This window comes from Ammospiza caudacuta, chromosome 2 (assembly GCF_027887145.1).
Source record: "Ammospiza caudacuta isolate bAmmCau1 chromosome 2, bAmmCau1.pri, whole genome shotgun sequence".
In the NCBI taxonomy this organism is placed as follows: domain Eukaryota; kingdom Metazoa; phylum Chordata; class Aves; order Passeriformes; family Passerellidae; genus Ammospiza; species Ammospiza caudacuta.
In genome coordinates, this window is record NC_080594.1 from 51198811 (window position 1) to 51226108 (window position 27298).

Below are 27298 nucleotides of genomic sequence, written 5' to 3' on the forward strand. Positions count from 1 at the left end.
AATGGCAACCATGCGGTGAGAGACAGACAAAATATGAAGACCTCAGAACACTGAACAAAATTCAGATTAATTTAATATGAATGTATGTTAACCTACATGCCTGTGAGTATGAAATAAAAGCAACTAGACTAAGTTCATAAAAGGCTTTCTCCAACCAGATTCAGAAACACAGCAGGCAACAGGAGAATGTCTGAAAGCAAACTCCTGAAGAAAATTTAATTAGTTCCCATTTGTTTTATCTCTAAAGCATCAGTCTTTATCACTTTGAAACTCAAAATATTTTTTAAATAAATGCTTCCAATCATGAAAAAAAATTTAAAAGGCTGTACCTGTACTTTGCAACAAGTGGGAAATGGTTGGGAGGTTTCTAGACTACACAACTCAATTTGCTAAAAGAACAAATGCTTGTCTTACCACCAGTATTACTTCAGTTCCCAACTTTAGAGAAACACCCAACACCTGGTTCCAGTCTTCCCAAGCTCCCACCACCCACTCACACTCTGCCTTCTAATCCTGGACATTCAGCACTGGGCTGGGCTGCTAAGAGACACCTTCCTCTTCCTCTTCCTCCTCCTCCTCCCCACCCCAGGCAGCACTGCCCCAGAGCCACAGCACCTGGGAGTCAAGCCCTGCCCTGTGGCACTTCATGCCTGTCCAGCCTGCCTCAGAACAGCAGTAGAAAACACAAAAAGACCTTTTTGGGACCATCTTACGCTGTGCATGACTAAGAGATGTAAAAAAAATCCATATTTTTTCTTTTTTATCTATTCATACTGCTCTTCTGCTCTAAATTCTGAGAAATCAGATTGTTTCCTTTCAGGAAAATAATGCATTCACTATGTTTTACACACACACACCCCTTTTTTTGATCTCATTTAAATTTTGAAAGCAAAGTTACAACACCCAAACCTATGTGGAGCAATGGGACAGTAGGCAAAACAAAAACACTGTGCAACAAAACCACTGCACACCTATGAACATTTATAATCTTATAGCTTACTCTTCTGATGCACATACAACTGGGAAGAAACGTGGCTGTTGAACCCCATTCAACAAAAAGATTTACAAGAACTTAGATCTGTTTGGAACACTGCTTTTGAGCAGCTCTGGGGTTCCTCCCAGCTCTGATGCACTGGCAGCTCTAACAATTTTTCATCCTTGCAATAGGCCATTTCAGGGAAACAGATTTCTCCAAAACACATGGCTCCACTGCAAGAGATTGAATAACCAAACCTGCTCGAGAAATCTGGTACACTGCTGAAGAGCTTCCAGAGCAGCTCTCTGAGATTAAAAATCTTATTTCGTCCTTACTGGATAAAATGATTGATGTAATTTGTGAAGCACATAGATTCGAACAGTTTGCATTACTGGACTGAAGAGGGAAAGAAGAGTGATAAGCAGACTTGATGCATGGGACATCACACTCCTAATGCTTTCATCTTACCATGTATCTTAGATATTTCCTGCTGATTTAGTGAACAATATTGTCCCTTCAAGTATAAGCTGAATTTTCCATTCCCGTAAACCATCTTGTCTTCCATATGTTTCCCATAATTGCCCTTTCTTAGGTCTTCTTTTACCTCTCAAATTGCTCCTTCAGCACATCCTCTGAACAATCCCTGGATTCTACCACAAAGCTGGAAAAGAGGTAAGACAGGGCTTTTGCCTCCTCCTCTTTTATGCTACATGTGGAAAATTGACAGATCTCTATTTCAGGATTGTCATCTTTATCTAAAATGCTTTTCTGTATTCCAGACACTTTGAATGGCCACCTATCACACAGTTAGAAAAAAGCTATTGACTTCCACGTTATTTCCCTTTTTCCCACTACCCTGGAGAAAGTTAGGACAAACAAAATCATTAAACAAATTAGAAAAACTTAGCAGTAAATGTTAATAAGCCTCTAGGAGATTCACTTCGTGTAATTGCTACAAATAAATTAGAGAAATCAATGAAGGCAAAAACTGTGATTTCTATCACTTCTCAATCTAATAGCACTAATTTATTATCTAATTATCTAGTATTTCTTTTCATTATCTCTGTCATTCTTTCTAGTCATTGGCCATAGTTACTTTCCCTTTTCCTGGCAGATTTACATGCTGCAAGTTCATTACACATTTATGGTCTGTATGTGCTGTGTTAGTAAACACAACCTGCAGAACAGACCTGAAAAGCATTCAGGCATCAACATCATAGAATTTCCTTTCCCATCACTGTACCTGAAAACCAGCACCAGCATGCCATAAACATAATGAGATCCCATTTTATTATTTGTTACAGTTCAAAGAATTTTAGCCCATAAAATTTTATTGTTTGAAGCTAAAATAAGCAAAAGTCCTGTAGAACACAGAAAATTAAAAGCACTCTGATATATTGTAGCTGCCTGCCTCTTAAATGAGTGCAATGACACATACCCACTCAAATTTCTACTCCCCCTTGAGTACAAAAAGCCAGAATTTGTTGATCTTCATGACATATTAAGAAGATTGTCCTTTACTGAACCTTCTCTTAAGGGTAAAAACTATGTAAAATTTTAAGATTAGGTGTACAATACAATTTCACCGTTAAGTCTTAAATCCTCTCTGGACTTGTACAAGAAATTAGGAAAACAGTTTATCTGTCAACAGAGTAACAGATTTGAGAAAACCCTGTCACTGGAAAAACGGAAAGCCTCAGCTCAGCTGCAGAACTGACAGGCATTAACAATGAAACTGCTGCATCTCCTCTTTGAGAGAAGTAACCTGGGGGGTTTGGCAGCTTTCATGAGAAAGGAAAGGAATCACTTGAATTTAAGAGATGGTGTTTTGAGATGCATGGAAGTCAGCCTGTCAGTGTTTACTGACTCCAGAGTGCATGTTCAGACTGCAGACTCTCAAACCAGGTCAGTGCTAAGCACCTGGAGGTATAGACACATTACAGCAACAGGACAACTTTTAAATAATCAGTTCCATTAAGAAAAGCAAGACAATAGCTCTGGTTAAATCAACCTGTTTTAACTATGCCATTTCTGAAGCCCAGTTAATTTAATATTTCACATCAGTATAATTCAATTTCTAACAAGATACACTTTTCATTCATAATATCAGAAATTAAAGTTTAAATCATTCCTTAAAAATGGAGTCCAATATATTTTCTGAGTTCAAGCAGTCCAATATATTTTTTCTGTGTCCCTCTTTGGGCTGTATTTTTTTTTATCTTAATATAAATACTTCCTAGCATCATAGTCTTTCATAAGATTTTTTTTTCTTTTAATGTATTTATTTTACTTTATTGGCACATTACGAACAACAAGCTACGTATTTTAAATAGCCTTCTTTATGACTTACACATTTTAATAACATTAAAGTGATGTAAGAATTACTCTACAACTAATAAAATTAAATAAAAGTATTCAATAGAGAGCCCATTTTAGCAATCCAGTAGCATATTTCAACAAATACACTAAATACTGAAACACATTTCAATAGTATGAATATTCAGTGATTGTATCTTTCAGAATTTTAAGTATTCACTCATCCCAGTCTTGTTTAACCAATCCATTCCTGTCCTTCCAAAGCAGTAAGTTACAGTCTGAGACTCACATTAACCAAACCAAAGTAGTGCTCATTGACTGGGAATTGTTCCGGACCAATCTCTTTCTCCAAAGCTGAGGCATTGGCGCCCTAGGAAAAAATCAAAAGCAGCAAAATATTAGTGTGGCAACAGTGAAAACAGCTGTGGAAAAGAGTTTTTCAGCAAGGATAAACAAACAAAACTAAGTAACCATCCATTAAAAAAACCCTGCAAAACACCTGATTATAACTAAAAGTTACCTTAAGACATGTTTCCAAATATTTGCTGTTCAAAAGCATCTTAAAGTTATACACTTTTTATGTATTTTCACGCAATTACACTGCTTCAATGTTCTTTACATATTATTTCCAGAGTCAAATTACTTTAGTAACACTTGCAGTAATGCAAAGCAGGTCAGACACAGGATGCAAGGCCAAGTGGTGAGCTCCTTCTAAGAAGAGTAATTTTCATACTGTAAAGCACGTTCCAGAAAAAGTTAAGAGATGCAGATTGTTCACAGGAAGCAAAGAGACTGGTCTGATTCACCTACATTCAAAATATAAGTTGTTCAAAGTGCTTTGCTAAATGCCTTGAACTTTGTAAAACTAAAAGAAAATGCGGAACAGCTAGTGATGGTGTGCATTACAAATGCTGCAGCCTTTGCCCAAAAATCTGTTTGGTCTGATCCTCAAAAAGAAGTCAGAGAATGTTTCTTTGGTTACTCTGTGGCTGCTGACTGAACTGATGCAGTAAACACTGTGTTTCAAAGAAAAGCATTGTTTTCTTTTTTTATTTAGAGACAGAAAAGCTTGTATGCTGGAAAATTCAGAGAACATAAAACCCCTAGCTTTGGATGAGCTCTTACATTGATTGCTTTTAGAGAAATGGAAATGTATACAACTTTTTACACTCAACAAAACTGGTATCTATATATTTATATCTGTTTGTATATATCCTCAGTGAGACTAATACATGAGCATGGATATTCCAACTGGTGTAAGTGCAGCTAAAACAGAGGATAATACACAGCAAAGAACCTTAAAACCAAGCACAACTCCATCCCAACAAGGTCATTTTTTACACCCAAGATAGCAAATAGCCATTACATGACATATTACAACAATGAAATTACATCAAAATCATGGACTGCATTAAAACCAGCACACAGTATTGCACAGATTAATAACAGACAGGGAGAAGTGAAACAGAATGAATATTAGAACTGTGTTAAAATGTATACCATTAAAATGAAATGATGATGTGGCATGGCACTGCAGAACTTTACACAAACTACCTTAGCAGTTCTGAAACTGGAAGCATGTGCTCAAAGGCCCATGAGGAGGTGACAACTTTAACAGAATAGGGCAAAAGCCAGGAAAATTCCATGCTTGACACAACACAGTTCTGCTCCATTCATAGCACAGCCCTGGCTGCTGTCACATCCCTTCCAAATACCCAGCTTGATAAAGCCTCTCCTTTCCTGAGGATTTAACTGCAGGGCTTATTACTTTAGAAGGTGTTTTCAAATGGAGATTAGAGTGGCGAGGGAAAGGGGTATAAACCTTCATTTAAGATTAAAGCACTCTGAGATTCTGAATATTTAGTTTTGCAGCCTTATTTAAATGCACCCACAAACTCCAGCAAGGTGAATATTAAAAATAAACTATGAAAAAGACGGAACTGTGGGGGACTTTTACATTATTGTTAAAATCTCTACCTCTTTAAAAATAAATTCAAGAGCAGGTTTAAGGAAATTCTTTCTCTTTTCAAAGCCAGGGTGGAGTAGCTACTTAACTCCATCTTTGAAAGGTAAATATTATGCTATAAACATTGATGTTTCTGTTTGTGCAGACCTGAACACTGTATTTAGTTTTGTAGCACAATAAAGATCTGACTTGGCAATAAGAAAGACATGCTGAGATAGCACCAGATCGTCACGGTTTTCTGATTACTCAAAGAAGCTTCATTCAAGGCTCAGACTTTCACATGACTTCAAAGCATGGCATCATCTATGTTTAAATGCAGTTGTTTGTGAATATTATTACAAACCAGCACGGGTGTTTTACAACAGTGTAAAACCCCCCGAGCTACTCAGACTTCCTTTTGCAGGTCTCTTTTTGTCTGTCATAAAGGATGCTATCTCTCCCTCCAAAGTAATCATTGATACTGTGCACAGTGTACTGGTTGCAAAGAGCAGAAACACAGCAAGAGCACACTGAAATGCATGTTCACAACTGACCCATAAAAGCTATTTTAAAACCTAATTATCCCTTGCTTCAAAGTCTTTCCCAGTCATGATTACAGTCCACATCATCAGTCCCAGCTGACTGTTCCATTATGCAAAAACAGATGCAGGGGGAGAGCACTGCAGCAGCACCAACTATTATGGTACTGTGTCATCTCTTGGACATGAGCAGGCTTAGGGCAGAAGTGGGAGTGCCTCTCTTTTCATCGGCCAAGCTGGAGTTACTGGACTTGGGGACCAGACCAGGGAAATTTCAGGCTGTGCTATATGCTGTGGAGTAGAGAATTTATTCCTCTGCCACCTAACTGGGATCCCCAGGGAAAATGCCCCAATAAACTCTTTTTTGGGGGCCTCACTTAATAACACATACAACAGATGTTCAGTCTCCACACTGCAACCTGGCTTTGGTATTACACAGGGGACAGAAAGGAACATCATCAAGTCTGGTCAGCACATCCACCTCCTATTTCCCTTGTCCTTCTGAGGGGAAGCACACATGGTCATTATCTAGAAATGAGAAGCAACAGGGGCACAGCAGAAGTTCAAGATGATGATAATATTGCTGTAATTCTGGGATTTACCACTTTTTGCATAGCATCAGTGTAAAAGCTGTACAGCTGCACAACCAAGCACTGCCTGACATTGACCCCCTTCCAGCACAGACACAATACTGCAGGCAGACAAAACACTCATTTCTTATGGTAGATAAAAAATAGCTTTAAATGGGGCAAGTTCTGCAACTAAGTTCTGTTTACAAGAACAAAATATGAAATCAAGATTTGCTTTTTATTCGTTACTTTAAATTAACAATAGTTACACAAAAACCTTCACAAACCTAATGAAAGTTAGGTGTAAAACTGAACTACTACAGAATTCATTCTTCAAAATGGTAAGTAAAGTAACCTTTATTTAATCATGTTCAAATCAGTTGAACATAAATTGCTTCATCTCCTCCGTCAAGTTAAAGCAAAAAGCTATACTATTGGATTTATAACATTTGCCTTAAATGCTAATTTCTCAATGAAGGGATAAGAATCTGTGTTCACCATGGAAGTACCTTAAGTAAGTTTCTCAACTTTTTTTTTTTTTTAAGAGCTTTAGTTTTGTAAATATTAACACATTTGACACTAAGTAGATGAGGGTTTTATTTCAGTTTAGAGGAATAAAAGCCCAGGAAATACAGTGGAATAAGAAGGTGCATTATCTTTGAAATGTGCAAGGTTGTATTTTCCTGATTTTCATGTTTTATAAATATACATCATCCCAAATTTCTAAAATAAACTAAAAGGCCCACTGATGCCATACATTTCAATGGAAAAGGGCAGAAAAAAATAAAGCACAGACAAACAAACGCAGATTTGTTTTTTTGTTTGTTTAGTTTTTCACTTGCTGAAACAGTATCATGAAATGCCATTTATTACTGCCTTTTCTCACGGCCTCAGAGGCCGCACTGTTGTGGTGTTTCATGTTGAACTAGTCCTTCTGAGACACACCAACAGCTGACACGGGGGTAAGATAACCAGAGCCAATCTGTAAAACAAATCAGTTGGTGCTTCGGATCTGACATACACACCTTGGGCTTCAGAGCATTCTTGCCAGATTAGTTACAGGCTGGTTCTGTGACTGAACACCAGCTGCAGCTGATCTGTGTTGTCTGATGTAGTTTCCTCCAAAAGTCATCTAATTTGTGCACTCTAAGACCGCTCCCAAAATGTAAACCAAAGTGTGCTAAATTGAGATGCCACCCTACATTAAAAATACTGCCTAAAAACATGTCAGCAAGCAGGCAAACAATTGCAGTTTAAAAGTGTCCTACCTGGTCATTAGCATCCAACCTAGCAGGCAGAATTTCCCTTACAAAGCCTTGATTCATAACCGGCCTAACGTGTTGGAAGCTTGCACATCTTATTGGCCTTGGATTGGGGGTCTGATCTACCCCTTTCTAGAATAAAGATCACTTGATAGCTTGGTGGGTCATCTTTTCAGTGGTTTAACACCTTTACCCTCTACTTTAACTAAGCTGTACATTTTCTGAGTAAAATCAGAATTTCACCTTTAAAACAATTTCCTTTTCTGAAAACTTACATTTGTCTCCAGCATCCTGAAGATCCATTTCTCCCTTCACACATGCACTATGCATGATCTATGCTAGATCCTTCCCTACAATGCTCTCCACCTCACTCAAGAAGCAAGAACAACACTGATTAAAGGTGACTCAAATAAATAAACCATGTTGCACAGGTATATGCAAGATAAATTTTTTAGACATGACCTTAGCTATAGGTAAATGAACCAAAGAACCACACAACACAGAACTATCACTCTTTCTAGTGACAAAAGGGAAACTCAGTAATCAGGAATAGCAATGTTCCTGAACAAATGTAAAATTAATGGAATTATTTATAATTTGCAAAAATAAATCTCAGTACAGAAGCACTCACTAGTGCTTCTGTATTAGAAAGATTCTCTGTATTAGAAAGATTCTCCCTTCTCTATGCAACTAGTGAAGATATACAGAATTTCACAGCCCAATGCACTGTGACAGGAATTCTCTGCTAAAGAAGAAATGCAGAATTCTACTCTTCCATTTACATTAAATCAGAATATGCGAATGCATACACCTCTGTGTACTCACATGCATCAGGACTAAGAGCAAAGAGAACAGCTATCTTAAATCAGCTTATATTTATTGCTTCAGTGGCAACCAAAACTGAAACACAATTCTTTTGATACTGTTTCTAGCCAGGAAGCAGCAGTGAAATATGAGTGGGATTCAATAATCCTTGTTGTTCATTTCTTTGCAAAAGAATATGCATTATTAATACATTAAATATTTGGATAGTTTCAGTTAATGCTTTTTAAATACTTCAAAATAGTGTTATTTTATTAATCAGTCTAAGACATAGTCCTATATACTCTTATCAAGTGCAGCTAAGACAAAAGATTTTGTGAGTATGAAGTGAAAACACTTCTGCCTGTAAGGAAAATTATACAAAATTAATTTCTCTTCACATTAGGTATGTCTACTGAACCCATCTACTGGAGCCCCACTGAACATTCACAATGTATTTTCCTTCAAGCAACTACATATAGCAGCACTTCCTTGTAAGTGGGAAGTGTGATTCCTTTTGAGTACTGAATCAAAGACAAGTTAATATTTCAGAAAAATTAGATTCACCTAACTACCCAAAATGCAGGGCGAGTGGGGAAAACACGTTTGCTCAATAGTTGTTTTTGATAAACTGCATCCTCCGGTGTGTTTCACACATGCTTTTATTACTTACATAATTCCACTTCCAGAAAACAAATATATTGCTTTTATAACTTCCCATTTTCATGGAATCATAAAAAGAATTTGAGTTTATTAAAGATGGTAAAAAATGTTTTCCTAGTCTGGTCTACTTATGTTAATACAACCTTCTGATTTTACACTACAGAAAATATCTTGATTCTTTTTTTCCTCAACTGAAAGATAAGATAGATCTTACTGAAACAAATCACTTGTTAAAAGCATTTTACTCTGACAATATTCCTATGCCACGAAAACAAAAGTTAGCCCTTACACAGGGCTTTTATACACCTCTTCCCCTCAAGAAATTTGAATAGAAAAGCCCCTTTTGCCACAGTTTTACAGAATCATTCCCAGACGTTTTAATGCAAATTGGTTGCTTCAGGAATGTAAAAAGTAAATACAAAGACTACATAACTGACCGATCTAAATATTCAAGCCTTGTCTAGTAACAGGATCAGTTGTTCCCATTGACACAGCTAAAAATTCTGCTGCCAAGACCAGAGTCCAAATTCATATTTAATTTTTCCTTGTGCTTAGAACATGCAAGGTGAATTACCTACACATGTGTGTAGGTAAAAAGAAAATGGAACACTTGCGTAAATCATCCAAGTAAGTAATATGTCAACTTAATTGTTCCCTGTGCTGGTATAAATACTGCTTGACAACTAGGTAACTTTGAGAATTTTTTCTTTGTGTCTCATATTTGACAATTGTTTTATATTAGAGTCAAATTCCTATTTTGATGAAAATTAAAAACAAATTTGTCTAAATTAATTATTACACTGAACAGTGCCACAAACCTAGTGTTAAAAAGACCAAATATAAATATTCATCTTTTATTGTAGCATGTTACAGCTAGAAAAATGATGATGACAAATGCTTGAATCTTAATGTCATGTTTATCATCCAAGTGTCTCCTGATAAGAACTCCAACAGATGAGTGGACTTCCTCACTGTGGTGCAAGCTCCTGCCCCAACTGCCTAACAAATACTTCTCCAAAATACCCCAACTGCCTAACAAATACTTCTCCAGAAACTCCTGGGCTTGCAGCAGGGCCACCACAGCAGACACGTGTCTGAACACTCCGGAGCACGCAGATGCAGGTCATGGTGCCAGAGTGAAATGCACTGGCTGAGACACAGCACATGTTCCCTCTTGCCAACTGTGCTACACGAGCAAGCCAGCCAGCCGGGTAAAGGAACCCCACAATACTGTGGTTTCCTCTGTGTGACTTTAGTCCCTTCCTTCTCTGCTGTTGTCTTGGTTTTTTGCCATCACCTCCCATTTTGAAGCCGTTTTCCCATAACTTTTCTTTCCTACCTGTAATTCAATTCTCCTTTCTTCCAGCATGGGCCCTCTGTATAGTTTCCTGTGGAATCTGTTAACCTGATCATCAATTAATGTTTAAGTCTTATAATGTGTGCTTCAGAGAAGACAGTGCAATTAGAAGGACAGGACTGAGTACATCATAGCCATTGCTGGCTGGCTGCAGACTCTGGCAAACATCAATTTACATTAAGGGCAGATTTCACAATCAGGTTTGAAACCCGACTGTAAACAAACAATTCCTGAAGCAGTAAGAAAGCCCATAAATGCACACCTCTCTCACGGTCAGCTAGAAAATGTTCCTGCATCGGGGAGTTTTTATAAAGCCTCTCTGCTATGACACTCAAGGTAGGTGCACCTCAGCTGGAAACTTCCAGGGTCTGTTTCCTCTAAAGATGCTTTTCTCACACATGCTTGTTTCAGCTCCAGTACCCCTGAAACATCTCCACCCTTGTGAAACGTGACTGAAATGGACACAAGTGTGCTCGTGGCAGTGCCCCTCGAGGGGAGGCAGGCAGGGAAAGGACAATAGCCAGCCATTCAGAGTGACTCCACACGTCTTAATCCTCTCAAAAACAGAACAAAAATTTGCATTGTAAGATAAGCAGAGGTTCTCCCGCAGAACACACTGTTACATCACACAATCAACATCTAACCACCAACAGTGTATTTGATGTCACTGCTGGGGGGCTGAAACAATCACTGAAGACATTCAGTGACAGACCCTGCACGTCAGATGCTGAGATGGCAGACAGAGAAGGGAATACAGAGACAAACACCCAAAACATGAAGATTTTGACGTCTAATGCTACAGCTTCTAGATTAGCATAGTTTTAAAATATTATCATGCTTTTTCAGGCTGTGCCAACATCATCAACCACTTTGTAGAAGAAACACTGAAAACAAGCACTATTGCCATTTCAACTTCCTTGTGTATGTCTGAGACTGACATCTTAGAGGCTTTTCACAGCTTGTAAGCTACAAATGTAATTTCTATCTTCTCTCTGCTTCAGCTACTCAAAGACCTGATGCCTTTTAACTGCTAGCAAACGTTTCCTGGATTCTAGACAACAGAAGCAGAAGTACTAGATGCAATCTGTGAGTATAGCATGGGGCACATCTTCATTGCAGTTAGCCTAGGTTACTTTATCCCTCCTAGCCATGCATAAAAATCCCATACAGTTCAGTCAAGTACGGCTTTGACTGCAGTTTTACTCAGGGATGAGGGTAAAGACCAAGTTCTACTTTTACTGCAAAGATGTTAAAAATAATTTTTAAAAGTAGACCACACAATTTTAACCTCATCCATTTTGCAACAAGAACAGTGGCTAAAGCACTCAAGGGCAAAGGTATTTTCAGAGCTTTTCCACAATCTCCAGCTTTGTAATTAAGACTTACTACAGCACAAGGAAGCATGTGAATGGTGATATACAGCAAAGAATTTTAAGGAAGCTGAAAGGCAAAACAACACTAGGACACATTACTGTAGAAAGAGCTGTTAACATTGGGAGCAACACTGAGGTGTTTGACCAATGAACAAATGCAGCATATACAAAGGCACCAAACAACACAGACAGGATGTCCTCTTGGAAGATCATCCCCAAAAGGTACCACAGATAAACTAAACATACTGGTTATCACGCTTCACACAACCTGTCCATTCTATAAAACACAATATACTACTTTGTAATATTCGGGGCTTGAACAACAGTGGTAAGACACATAAAATGCAAATGGGTCAGCAGAAGCAAAACTTGAATGTGGATTAAAAAAAAGAAGTAATGAAAAGCAGAAGTGCAATGGAAGAGTTTCTTCAATACAGTTCTACACTGCTCTGTTACAGACTGTAAGTGTATATGCATGCTAGGTTTGTGTAGGCACAAACTGTCTCTTGACAAAAATTGCCTGTTACTGGTTTTGTACTAACAAGAACTTTTGTCTTCACAAGAAGACACAGAACAGTCTGAAAGTTCTTGTAACAGGCAAGAAAAGGCAAGAAAAACTTGTAAGAGTTCTTAGGTAGTTGTCTGGCACTTTATCAAAGTGTGTTGACACAAAGAAGCATTGCCAGAAAAAAATTAGTATTACTCATCAATTTTAATCCTCTTCAATTTTGTAAAACATATGCTTAAACATAAGTATTTGACTCTTGTTAGAGTCAAAAAGATCTGCCTCGCCTCAACCACATGGTTCTGAACAACACCACAGTAAATACTACGTGCTCCTTCACACTATCTTTACAGATATACTTTTAAGCACAGTCTTATATTAACTGCTGAAAAGTTTTTACAGCTGGTATCCTATGCTAGGTATCCCATATCACAGCATTATTAAAGCTTATGGATCAAAAAGGCTCAGCAAAAAACTTATGCCTGGAGTTGATCCACCCCAGTGCACATGACAGTGATTGGACAGATAGCATTTAATTGCCATCAGAATTTCAGCTTTATGGATACAGACACTTCAGTCAGTAATAAGAAGATTTTTGGTTGAAAATTTTCTTTCAGGATTGACCTAAATCTCAGTGACACAACATCATTTCTAATAAACATACACACAGAATAATCTCAAACTATCTGCCTGTCCAGAGCTATGGTTTGTATGCAGTCCAGAAGCAAGCAGTGAGGTCTCACACTTGACCCAAATTCAAAAGGCCAGCACTGAATCTATGTTGACACAAAGGCCAGCGGCCAGCTCTGGGTGAAGAGATGTCAGCTAGAATTGCAATAAAAGATCTCCCCAGCTCAGGGAACAATCACACTGATTCCTCAGCCACCTAAAACCTGCCTTCAGAGAATGGAAACTCCTGAAGCACATGGTACACGTCCTACCAGTCTGGCTACACCAAGATGTCAGTATGACACCTGATAAATATACAGCTGATAAATTTAAGAAGTCAGACTCTTCCAATTCCAAACTAAAATATGTCATCTCCCATATCAAAAAAAACCCCATTATTCCAGTGACTAAACACCACCTGAGCAATCCCATCCTATGAGCTTACAGATATTCATTCAAAATTCTCACAGGCCACCTCTAAAATATCTGTTTGAGACATTCAAACCTCTTTGCAGCACAATTTATGAAAATCATAATTCAGTTTCCAATAATATGAAACGTAAGCATTTCCCACTGTTTGATGAGATATAATAATGGGAGCAAATTAACAGAGTAGATGACAGAGCGTGTTCTTCCCCTTATTCATCTTTTCCCTTCCCCTGTGGAAACATATTTGGTAACAAGAACTTTCACATGGCCATGGAATAGGTAGAAGAGAGCACAAATGTAAGAACTTCTGCTATGAACCATCAGCACATCTCTTCCATAACAAGCACTAACTTCTACTGACTAAGGGATATATTTCCTTCCTTAAATTCACCACTCCTCCATCAGCAAATGTAGTGAGCTCCCCACCCCTCTTTAAAACAACCCAAGAGAGCTTTATCACATCTGTGCTTCTGTTTATGGCTCTAATTCACCACGAGAGAGAGAGCAATGAGAAAGCAATCCCAGGCAGAAGCCTCCTGTGGGGACGCGGGTCGATGCGCCCCAGGCGGATCACACGGCCGCGCTGGGATGCGCGCACGTGTGCGGGTAACCCGGAGCACCGCCCGCGGATGGGCGATTCCAGCCCAGCTCAGGAGCGCGGCACTCGGAGGGAGAGCAGGGACGCTCCGGAGTGTGCCGGGAGAAGGAGGGCTCTTCCACAAGCCCGACCGTAACCCCCGCACCCCCGCAATGGGAGCGACGGCGATGCCCCGGAGCGCTGTCCCCGCTCTCGGCACACTTTGGAAAGGCTGCGCTCGGTGCCCCCGCGCTCCAGCCCCGTCCGCAGGCGGGACCCGGCTTCAAGCCGCTCGGCGCCGCATCCAGGCTGAGTCTCCCAAAGCCGATTAACCCCGCTCGGCTCCCAGCCGCCTCCCACGGCGGCGCTCCCGCCCCGCGCCCCCGCCCGCCTCCCCCGCAGCCCGGCCCCGCGCCCCCAGCCCGAGCAGCCGGCACGGCCCCGGCCCCGCGCTCACCATGTTACAGATGGAGGCGATTTTGGAGACTGTCATTAGGATTTCCATCCGCCCAGCGCCATCTTCCGCCCAATCACAGCGCCGAGCCGAGCGGAGCCGGGCCGGGCGGGAGCAGGAGGGGAAGGGAGGAAGGGAGGCAGTGAAGGCAGGCAGGCAGGCAGTGAAGGCAGGCGGCGGGGGCACCCCCCGCCCCCGCCGTTGCGGGGCCCCCGCGGCCGGGCGCGCCGCTCGCTCCGCCGCCGCGCAGCCCCGCTCCCTCCCTCCCGCCGCTCCCCGCGCCCGCCCGCTCCCAGCGATCCCGCCCGCTCCCAGCGATCCCGCCCGGCTCGGCCCCGCCTCCCGCCGGGTCAGCGCCCGGCTCCCGCCCGCCCCTCCGCCCCGCCCCGCCCCGCCCCGCAAGGGCCGGCCCAGCTCCGCCGCCGCGGGAGGCACGCACGGAACCGCCAGATCCGTCAGCGGCACCAGAGTTTGTACTGAGACATCGAACCGACAAGGGTGGAAGAGATCCCTCAGATCTTCAGTCCACCCAGCACTGTGACCCTAAACCACATCGTCCGGTCGGGACGCCTCTTGAAACACATCCAGGGACAGCGACTCCACCGCCTCCCTGGGCAACCCATTCCAATACCTGACCACAGAATAGGGTCTGGCTAGAAGGGACCACAGCGCGCCAGCCTCAGACATGTGGGAAAATAAAGCTGATGTGCAGAGTAGTCATACCAGGTAACCGAGGGACCTACTTGAGAAAGAGCTTAGCCATGTTGGTTGTCTGCAGATTGTAAGAAGAAATCTGAATGACTTGTTCAAGGTGTTGATACCTGCACTAAAGAAGCACAAAGCCAGCTAAGATATCTGCCACCCTGACTTTTTTCATACATAGGAAAAATCTAGTAGATCAAGATGCATTAAGAACAATGTCAATGCACACTAGGTCTTGTTCATAAATAAATCTATTCACTGTAAAGTGTTTTAATGTCTATAACATTAAATCATTTCAATTTCTATGATCTTCAGAAGTACATGTTGTTTAGCAACTAAGTTAATGGAATAGTAAATTTTCCTTCAGCTGAAACATAAAGAATATGACTTTAGAAAGTATTATAAATAAACACTATTGCAACCTGAAATATCATGAAAATGGTTTTATATCACATAAAACCATTTTATAAGATACCTGTCATCTCAAATTGTATATTTCAAAAGTATAGTAGCTGAGAAAATGAACACCTCTTAGATGAATATATTCTGAAACTGTTGCCACAGAAACCATGGGGGAGGACAGCATCAGGGGAATGAGAAAGAATAGAAACAAAAGTAGTGGATTGGCCATTTTTGAGGAAAAAAAGCAAGAATGGGTATTTAGCAGGATAGACGTGTCAAACCTTCAGATATCCAGCAGTTCATCTACTGAAATACATTTGCTGCCAGAAACATCTCTAAAACAATTCCTTACAGTATTAATCAGACCCACCACAACAGATACTCCTCTATCATCCAGAGTAGACCAAATTTCAAAACATGACAAGAAAAAAATAAGGCAGTGTGCTGTCTCCCTGAAGCAGAAAAGCACAAAAAGCAATTGCACAGTTGCAGAAGCTGCTACCGTTATCTGGGAGATAATTCAGTTTGGAACCAATTATGTGGCATCAAGTGGAACCGTTCAGGCCAGAGAACACTGCAGGAAATTTTGAAAGGCACTCAACTGGAAAATCAGAGATTGCCTAGAAGTTTCTTCCTGCCCATAAATTAGAGAAAGAAGGTAAAATATACTTGTTGTGAAGTGATCTTTCTGTCTCTAGTTCCAAGGCAAAAATTCAGTTATTTTAGAATTGTTTCAGTTATTGTTGGATTATATTTCAATAAGCATGGAGAATGTATGGCTGTGCTGGCCTGTATCTGGCAGGTAAGGATAATTGTGGTCGGAGACTAAGAGCAGCTGGGAGGGTGCTAAATTAATAATATACACAGAGACTGATTTTGTTCTGTGTAAACTGAGTTGCTGTGTTATAAGCAAACTGAACTCACACCATGCAGAATGAGGGGAAATACAAAAACACTTTCTGTACGATCAACCATTAAGCTAGAGGGAAATATGAGGAAGTAAGGAATAGAATTGAAAATCATCCCATAATTGTCATCATCAAGCCCTTTGGGGCAACTGGAATTATTCAAAAATTAAGTATATTTGGTGAACTAAGGAAAAACAGGGTAGGTAGACCAGGACTGTGCATGTGTTTGTGTATGCTTGAGGCTACCGTGTTTTGAAAACAGAATGACTGTAATTCATATAGCTCAGCACAGTAACTGACCTGGCCTAAGAAAATATATCACCACGTCTTGTATCGCTGCCTGACAAAAGGCAACCAGAGCATCTTTGCCAACTGGCCACCAATCTGCTGAGGAGAACTGCAATAAGAAAGAAGGAAGTTCCTTGATCACAAACCATGGGTTTGGGGATAATTTTAGCCTGTCTGATATCTGCTGCCAGTATAACACATTAGGATGCAAGCAATCAAGGAGATTTCTGGAAGGCATCAAGGATAACTTCTTAATTGTGGCTGAGCCGCCCAGGATGGTTTGGCAGCTGGATCTGCTCTTCTCTACCAAGGAGAAACTGGGGATGTAGTAATCAATCCCTTGGTTATCAAAGCCTGGGTTGTAGAGACTGAGGAGTGGAGTACATGATCCTGTGCAGGCTGAGGAAGGAGTGGAGGAGATTATCAACCCTGGATTTGGAGGATCAGGCAAGTTTATTCAGGAAACTGGTAGATGGGATGCCATGAACAGCAGCACTGAAGGGTAAAGTTACTCAGGAAGCCTGGCAGGAGAGTACTGGGTTCCTAACAGCAGGAAAAACATATAGAGGCATTAGTATTTTCAGCACTGAGAAAGCAAAATTGATATGCTGTCAAGATAGAAAGAGTAGCTAAATGAGAAATTAAATTTATTCTCGGATCATCGTAAGATCTGCATGGTTTGGTAAATTCTTCCCATTCAGATACATTATATTTCAATATATTCTCAAGTAGAGTCGCTTAAAAATACAATGAGCAGGTCACATCTGCAAGAGATGGGGGGCTTTGGTGTGCACAGCAGTTACTGAAAAGAAATTTAGAGTGGCCAGGGGCCAGTCTAATGCTATGGTATAAGCAAATAAGTGAATTCTTGCCTATATAACAAGGGAGCCAGGGATGTGGCAATCAGGAAGAGACATTATTTTTCCTTCAGATATGGCATTGAACAGATTTCTGTGGTAATACTGCACTAGCCTCTGGTGTCCTTGTTGTCAAAAGAGTGCTGAGAAATTATTTGAGGCAGGAGAAAATTCTTTTTATTGAGAGACTTAAAGAGCACAATCTGCTTGACTTTTCAAAAAGACTGGAAGGTGTCTACAGTGATCTTTAATCTTGCAGAGTGAGAGGCATAATATGAAAAATACCTATAAGCTGAAATGAAACAAGTTTTAATTATAAATGGCACACATTTTTTAACAGTGGGAGACATTAATGGTTGGAACATGCTGCCAAGAGAAATGGCACCTACACTACCTCCTAAGGGCTTCACTAAAGAATGGATTCTTTTCTTACAGAGGTACATCAGTTGAACAGATAGAATTATTTCCCTGCCCTGAAAATCTCTCAGAGCATGAAGCTGTGGTTATTGCATAGCATTTGTACTGCCACAACATCTAAGAATACAAGTCAGAGGCCACAGCACTTGGCCTTCTCAGTCAATATGTGAGACACTAAGAGAAAAGCCCATTCTATCTTCTGAAAAACTTATATTGCAAGTGTACAGAGATACAGGGGAGCAAAGAGATAATATAACAAGGGTAAACTGCTGCTGCTTAACCTGTGCCTCTCCTTGTTTCATAATCTTGTGGTTTGGCAAGCACCCAGCTCACTCTAGGGTGTGTGGGTAGGTTGGCTTCAGAAACTGAAGAGTAGGCATGGTACAGGTGTGTTTGTGCCTGTATCACCCATCTGTGACTATAGATGGTTCTGCTGAATCTGGGGCATGTCAGGTATTCATTAATGTTGCTTGACAACAGAATTGGTCCCACAAGTCTATTTACCCCTCCACTAGCCAGTCAAACCACCAGCTGGTCTGACTATTGATGCACTACCTGCATGCAGACATAGCACACCTGTTGTTGGACTAGTGTACAGAGTGCATACTGTAATAGGATATTTCAGGTTGGACAGGGCCTCTGGAGGTCTTCAGTCCAACCTTCTGCTCCTAGCACAGTCAGATCTGAGGCCAGAACAGGTTGCTTTGTGTATATGGCAGTTAGGGACACGGGCTAGAGTGGACTTGGCAATACTGGGTAAACCCTTGGAATTGATTTTAAGGGTCTTTTTCCAATCTAAATGGCTCTATGATTCTGTAGGTTCTGTAGATTCTGTAAATTCTCCACTTGTTCTGGAAACTCTTAAATTTGGATCCAGACGTAATAGTGGGGGTGGAGGGGAGGCGGTTTTGTCCTTGCAAAAAAGAATTCACCATCTGTATTTTTATTGACACATATCCCAGTGAAGGTCATCCACCATTCTCATGACAGATAAACTAGCCTTGCTTCGGAAATGCACCTCACTTTGTAGACAATGGGTGTTCCAGGATTTGTGCTGTGAGGCAGTAGAGAGTATGACACAAAGGAAATTTTCCCCAACCTGTATCTCATAATTCCAAGAAAACCTGGTGCTACATAAATTATACAGAACTGGAATCTTAACACATTATGAAAACTGAAATTGGATCCCTCTGGGGAACTGAAGAGACAACAGGAAATATATTTAGAAAATAATGTTATCAAACCATCTTGTACCGACTGACAGTGAAATGTCTCTATTAGTAAATTATTTTTGTAAATTACATTGAAGGTACATTTTCAGAAAATACAACCATTTCCATAACAGTTGTACATGCTCTCTGGCAGCCATGACAGGGGTGGTGGTAAACTCCCTGGATTTAGGAGGATCTGAGCAAGTAGTTAGACAAACTATGCATTTTATTAATAGTTTCAAAAGCATGACTTGTCTTAGTTGTAATCATTAGGAAGATATGAAGAAACTATTATCATAGGAAAGTATATAAAATGTACAAATTATTATGTATAATTGTACAATAAATAAATATTTTTTATTCATTAGCATCTTTTATCAGTAGATCTCATAATATTTTACAAAGAGGTGTGAGAAATAATCCTTATTAGACCAAATCTGTTAAGGAAATAGATTAGGCAAGAGTTCTCTGACAGGGTAAAATTTGCTCATGATAACTTTTCGCCTTACATTCATTTTAGAAGATCAAAGATTTCCTCAGTAAAGTTGTTGAGTTCTCTTGGTTTTTTGTTGGTTTTTGGTGTGGTGGGTTTGGTTTGTTTTATTTTTTTCTTTTTAAGCAGAGGTTAATATTTGTTTCTTGCTGAGTTCACACACAGAGATATTTTCATACTTTGATTTTCACAGCTCAGCTGATACTGGGCATCTTGCCATATATGTATAGCTGGCAAACAATTAATCTGCTATACAAAGGATAACCAGCATCTGAGAAGCTAAAAGGGAAAATAAAAAATGTTATGCTACTAAACTGAATAAAAATTTCTACAAATATAAAATATACGTCAGTTAAGAGAGATTTCCAATGGACTGTAAAATGTAAGAATATAGTTGTGTTGAAAATAACAGTAGATTTCTAAACTTTTATCAATGTTGAGTCTTTAGACTTCTAAAAAAAGGTGGCATTCTAACTGGAAATAAAGTTATAATTTGTAGAAAAAGAGTCTATAAAATGGTAACTCTTTTGAATGATGTTATTGTATTCTGCAAGAGAAGTGTGCATAGCTTGGGTCTTGGTGATCTTGATATAAAAGGATGTGGGCTAGGCACAAAAATAATAACTGTGTTATTTTTTACACTGTTACACTGTTCTGAACATAATCTTTTGAATAAATAAAGCCACAAGTATGTTTAAAAAGGGGGAGTTAATATTTTAATGAAATGCTTTCAAAATGGAAACTTTTTAAAAATTAATGGCTTTGATCCTTGATCCAGGCACTTGAGATGCCACTGTTTCAGTAACTCCAGTTTCTCCTTAATCTGAAACGTCGTGAGTCAGTGACAGTCTCTAACGCTAACTTGGAAAATCCATTGTTAGAGGTAAGAAGTACAAGATGCCTCCTCAGTCTCTGTGTTCCCTACCAAAATACCAAGCAACGCTTCCCGTTGCAGTCAGCAAGGTTTTATTTTTGTGATCTGCGCAGCAGTTTCCCAAAAGCAAGATTAGCTGTCACGGAATAACAACAGTGACGCACCATCTGACAACAGGCAGCCTCCAGGTGAAGACTTTGTATCCTTACAGTCTCCCCCACTCATCAGCCCTCTGCAGTACCAAGATACAAGGGAGGCTAAGGAGGAATATGTAAACCAGCATGGAGATAGATATGCAGTAGGAAATAATATCCAATAAGAGGTAGAAAAAAAATACTGGAAACTGCTTTGTGGAGATAATAGATTTGTTAAAGAGCATTTACTGTTAATAGCCAGTGTCTTTCATGACACTAACGGATGGTGAATTACTTTTGTTTTAATGAAACATATGTCACAGCAATATTTTGTGCTTCCGCTGATCTAAAGCTATTGTTCAAGTCCTTGTTGCAATCAGTTCTCAAACAATGCTCTCTTTGTTAGCAGTACAGAAGTAGAATAATTTTGATTTCTTCTCTTGCAAGATTGATACCCTGGAGAACCCACAGTTCCCCTCTGTACTTGCAGATGGTCAGTTAAATACTCCCATCTGGTTATATTTGTTTTTTTCTGGTTATACTTAGTTTTTTCTAAAAACAAAGCTAAATAAAACCCCACAAACAAACAGAAAAGGAAAAAAGAAACCCAAACAAAGAAAAAATCCAAACCCACCAATCAACTGCACGTTATTGCAAGAGCAGCGGAACTAATAAAGCTCCATTTCCTGCAGTTTGTGCCCTGTGTCTTTATACTGCAGCAGTCCAAGCATCACCTCTTTGTCCCGCATGGTCTCATTTCCTCCTTCCATTTGCCCTGCAATTTCATTTCCTTCTCTCTCCCTGCAGCACTTATTGCTATTTGCCCTGTGGGAATTTTTCCTTGTTTTGTCCCTTCACGTGACTCTTTCCCTTGAATAAGTTGCAGCTACCTTGGAGTAGCCCATATGCTGATTAGCTCACATTGCTATTTTGCACATTCCATGAAGGACTCCACAGCATTTCCCAAATACGAATTAATTGATCGTTTACAATAACCCCATATATATATAATCCATAAATATGTCCTAATATTCCTGTTACATAGATGGGAAAGTTGGTCTAGTTTATCCTCGGTTGGTCAAAGTTTGGTCAAGTTTATCCTTCGCTAATTCTCTGTTTCACTTCTCCTTGACTGACCATTAATTTGTTCCTTTCAGGCTGCAGTATTTGTTCAGAGCAGCTATTGTTGTCTCACTGACAGGGGTTGTCAGAGTGTAGCCAACTCTCATTATTTTATCGCAAGCCTTGTGATATTTGATAGCTCCCTTGCAACCACAGTTCCTGGGATCAGGTGATGAGGATTACTTGAGAAATTCACCTTATTAGAACAAGTTTATGGCTCAGTCAGCTAGAAAGCTGGAAAATTACGGCAGGAAAATGTTCAAAACAGGGTGAAAATAAATGCACATGTACTTTTTAAAAGTACAACTGTTTTAAGGCATTTGCACCTTGTGATGTCAAGGACTCTTGTCTCAGGTTCATCATTTAAGATACTGGCACGTGTATGACTGCAGAAGCTACAGACCATTTCCCACTTTGGAAAGGAGGCAGAAAGGAAATCACTCAGTGAAGGCCAACATTTTCTGACCACAGATCCAAACTCTGCTAAAGCACCTAGGAAAGAATACTTAAGTGGAATTATAAACACATGTGAAGCACTCTAATGCAGATAACAGTGTGCTTTTTACTCCTGTAGATTCTGGATGTGATCCTTCCTTCCTTTTCTTTCAAGAAGATACTATGGAAGCAGGATAGGAGTTTCTTTTGGCATCCAAATATTTAAATCTAGAGTCGAGACGATAATGTTTACTGGAAGATTGTTACAATGAGTTTGCAATAACTCTGGTTACTTCATGCATTATTCAAAACAGCATTTTGTAGCTCTATTAAAATCATAAAAAGTCTACTTTGTCTTTTGACATTCATACAGAAAAGCAAATTTAACCTGGCATAGCTGGAAGAGAAATTTAAATTTGTGCTTACTTGAGTTCAGCTAACACTAAGTAGACAACATTTCTTTAACTGAAAGGAAACCAGCAATATTTTATATAGCCCTTTCATTCCAGCAAGGTTCTTTGCCATTTCATAAGTAATTAAAAACAATTATGCTAATAGCTGTGATCAGAACAATTAATGAGAAATGCAAATGGCTACTTCAGATGCCAATTTGCTAATAGAATGCCATAGAGTATTTATAGATGAGAGAATGATTCCACCCACATTTTTACTTTGTGCACTTATATCCATCAGACCTTTTTAAACTACAGCACCTTTGTTTTGTTGATGATTGTGATCATCCTCGGTACACAGCAGAAAGTATCTCAGCAGTAATGGGTTCACAGTCAGCAAGTTAACCAGGACTGTTGTGTATAAATTGGATCACTGATAATCAAAAGAGGTGTGTGGGAATGGGAGAAAATGCACAGAGCTTGCTAAGTGTGTGGAGGCTTCAGGAGAATGGAGAATTTAGTTTGGTAAAATTAAAGTGTACAGGAGATATTCTGTGCAAATAATTACAGAAAAAGGGCAAGCATTGTTCTTCCAGCTAGAAGAACGCATAAGATCAGACATAAAGGAAGAGAAAATAGCACCCTAATCATTAAGCCAGTTCTTCAGCTGCAGTTAGTAATTCCCAAGAGGGCTAGCAAAAGGCTCAAGGTTGGATTACCAAAGATCAGATTTTAAAAAATATATTTGAATATTAATTGTATACTTATATCCCATACATTCCCCATGAAAATCCCCACAAAAATCCCCACCTTATGCAGATTTGCTGCTGGCAGCAGCTGAGTTCCTCCATGACAAAGGAGAGGAATTTTCTGCAATTATCAGCTGTATCAGTGTAGGAGTGGCTAATCACCTTTAGCCAAAACAAGTAAACTACAGTAAAGCTGATGGTGACAGTATAAGGAGTTGCTTGTTCCTGGGTAACTGGTTTGGACCCAGGAGAGGTTACAGAGAGACAAAAATATGGAAACACAAGAAGTTTGAGAAAACGCTGAATGATGATACCAGTTGAATAACTGAATAATGGATACATTGAATAATAAAACCAATTGATTGAGAAGTTGCTTTGTTAGTAAGGAAAGAAAGGGACCTTAATTGCTTTTGAAATGAAGTTTGATAAATGTCTTATATTATTGGTACCTGTAAGAAGATGGTCACAGTTACAAAACTGCTTCCTTGGAAGTTCCCGATGATTTCTGTATAGGTAGAATGCCATGTTAATCAAATAAGCAGTGGAATGACAGAACTTGTTCAGTATTTGAGATTTCATGTTGCAGTCTAGATAATGATGGGGAAAGGGCCATTTGTTTCACTCTGGCGTCAATCCTCCTGCATCGAGGAACACTTTGAATTTGCAACAAATTTGTAATACCATAAGTGTAATGAAAACTTCCACCCATGTGTGACATGCTGAGCCCCATCACAATTCTTGGTCTACAGAGTTTTTGCCTTTTTATTTCTCTCAAAGGCTGTCATTTTTCCCATTCCTTTCCCCATGATATGCCTCACTGGCAATGCAGCTCAGTATATCCACCTGTACTGGCACTTCTGCAATTCCACAGTGAGTCCTTTGAAGAAATTTGTCTGCACTGTCATTTTTGGAAGGAGGTTTGTTGATTAGACACTAATTTGATTGATTTTAACTCCCATGGAACTAGGCTCAAGCTTGCATTTACAGAAGGGGATTTGTGGATAAAGAGATGAACTAACTACAGAAATAAAAAGTTTGGTTGTTAGGGCTAGAATCATGGGGGAGCTGAAGAGACCATAAAAGGGGACAGAAGCATGACTCTGAGATGCCATATAACATGATCCTTTTGGAAAGAGTGAACAATGGAATAACTGGGTCAGCTGAGGAGGTGACAGATTACTTTGGTCAGTAACTTTTCAATCAAAAGCACAGTATAGATGCTGCACTTCTGTAAATGGGGTAACCAATTAACTTCACAATCTTGATTTTCAATTTAGGATCTTGGTTTTGCAATGTTATCACAAAGGGAACTGTAGATTTTAATCCTCTTTAACACTTATTCACAGTTATTTCTGTTAAAATTTAACTCCAGTCCTAATCAGCTTTTTATCTTTATATGTAATGAATGCATTTTGTGAGACACAGGAAACCTACACCTTAGTGAAGGGGAATATTTTTCATTTTTCACCTCAAAGCACTTTACAAACTCTCATTAATTTAAATTCTTTCCACACACCTGCTGAATAAACCAACACAAACAGAATGTCACACTTAGGATCTGTGTGTGTATCACTTGGTCCACTAAGCATAGGAGCAAGCCAGATCCCACTGTGCATTAAAATTTCAGTGAAGGATTCCGGGCAACCCCATGTGCAGAATCATCACAGCACATTTATTCTTTACAGAGAGCCATCATCCACACAGATGCTGCAGAGAAATGTCAGAAGAGAATAGGGCTGTCCCAGAGAAGACACCAGAATCCTGACTGTGGGAACTTGGGGACTGAAAGCGGTTGGGGCTTGGCATGGTACTTTCCACTCTGAGAAAAACAAAGTGATGTTTATCTACCCTCCACTCCTCTGACTTCTAATGAGCCCTCCCTTTCAAGCTCCCTTCCCCAGCAACTTTTGAATTGGCTCCCACTGAAGCTGTTTTCCCTGTCTTGCTCTACCTCCACACCAGGCAAAGTGGGAGGGAAGCAGTTTAGCATGGTGTAGAAAGATTTTTGGCGTACGTCAATGGGTGGAGCACCAGTCTGGGACTGTCACAGTGTTTTGGATGTTTGTGTTAAGCTGTGGATTGCTACTTGTGTTCACCATCTTGAGTACCTGGTGTTTCTGGAGCAGAACCAGATGTGGTGCTTGCCTACAGCCTAGGAGAAATTGGAGTCTGCATCCTACAACTTCAGTTTGACCAGGGAAAAGCAGTTTAGGCTGGGTTTATGAGAGGGCAGGGCAGCAAGGGGAGCACATGCAGTCTGGAATGCAGAGCTGCAGGTCTCCCCCACATCTGCTTGGCTCCTAGCTCCAGCTTCCAGACCAGAACTCACCCCACAAATTGAGCATCTTTATCTGCTGCAAACAGCCATTATTAAGAAATCGTTTTGTGAGCAATATGCAAATGCTTTGCAGTCTTTAACTGTTCATCAGGTCTCAGTTTTGGGAAACCATGTATCAAACGTTGGTAGATAAGATGGATTTCTGGATCAGACTCAGCATGCCTAGGGAATGATTCAATGGAGACAAACTGTGAAACATGATTGTTTCTTTGAAATGTGGAGCTAAAGAAGGATCCTGGGAATGTGCTAATCCAGGTAAATTTATGAATAAAAAACATTACAGAAATTTGAATCAACCTGTCATGTTATTCAGGAAAAAATATGTAGCAAATTCTGAATGTGTTACTTGGCCACAAACAGAGCAGAGTTCAAGTGAGTTCCCAGTTACCACTCCCTTATGAATGACACTTTCCATATGTGTTTCCATATGTGTTCTGCTTGTGGACATGGGTTTTAGCATGTGGTGTTTCTTCCCTGTTCCTTCCCGGTGGATGTGGCGATATGTCCTCCATGTAAATCACTGGCAAGATTAAGGCATTCACCTCACTCACTGCAAATGCCTAGCTTCCTTTACCCAATAATGCCTTTTAGGATTTGGCTTTCTGTCTTTGCTTGATATCCTCTCTGAAATCTGTTGTCAATGCACTTTCTCACCAAAGATCTGTTCAGGCTTGTAATGCTTGGAAAAGTTTCACGGTATCTAGGCTGAATGCATATTAAATTATATAGATTTTTCTCTGCATAGATATCAGGTCCTGTAAAATCTAGATTTTTCATGGTGAAGGGATGAGTACAGACACATTTTTCTAAACACTTTACTCCAAGAGGTTTCATGTGGAGACAGGGCCTGTCTGTCAGAACACGTCCTGCCAGGCAGCTCTGTAAGCAGAACATGATAGTGAATTTAATCCTCTCTATCCATTCTTGTGATCCATAAACTTGCTTCCAAGTGATGATTGAAAAGGCTTGAGTTTTGCAAGACAGTATCAGCAGAACCGTGAGGTTAGTCAGAGGATCAAGAAGGATTTTATACCCCACTTTAAGTAATCATTCCTCCCGTAAATTAAATAAGTGCTTCGTTCATTCAAAACAAGAATTTTGCAGTAGGGCAACTCCTCAGCAAAGACAACTTTTGAACCGTCCCTGCATGTTTAGCCTGGGGGAAGGAGGCCCTCTCTTGACTCACTGCAACCAGTGATTCCCAAGGTGATTCCTGTCTGCTCCGATACCAGAGATGCACAAACACAGCGAGTCACTCTGCCGGCTCGGGAACCTGCTCACCACTCCCTTCCTTCTCCATGCAACCTGTGGCACTGCGAGGGCTCTTCGTGGAGAATCCGGGCTTTATTTATCTGGTGGAAATCTCTGCCATACAAACTGAAGATTATGGCATCATAATACAAAAAACCTCATTACAACACTAAGAAAACCCAAACCTGCGCAGCCTCTTCGCCTGTTTGTTAGCATGCTTCTCCCAGCCCGCTTCCCTGCCCGGGAATGCGGGATCTCCGGTCGGGCAGCCGTGACTGACACACAGCAGC

General features: G+C 40.1%; 1 protein-coding gene across 3 annotated transcripts in view; it reads right to left on the reverse strand.

Moving 5' to 3' along the window:
• Positions 1 to 14659, reverse strand: part of USP12 (ubiquitin specific peptidase 12) — a 32738-nt gene extending 18079 nt beyond the window's left edge. Inside the window, exons 1-2 of one of the 3 annotated variants that reach the window (XM_058824647.1) lie at positions 14439 to 14659; positions 3582 to 3662 (exon numbers count right to left, since the gene is read on the reverse strand). In XM_058824647.1, coding sequence (XP_058680630.1) covers positions 3582 to 3662; positions 14439 to 14486 — 129 coding nt within the window. In that variant the 5' untranslated portion in view covers positions 14487 to 14659. Of the gene's footprint in view, positions 1 to 1444; positions 1638 to 3581; positions 3663 to 14438 lie in introns of those variants that run through there. The other 2 variants (XM_058824656.1, XM_058824653.1) reach the window with 2 other exon arrangements.
• Between the last annotated feature and the right edge of the window lie 12639 nt (positions 14660 to 27298).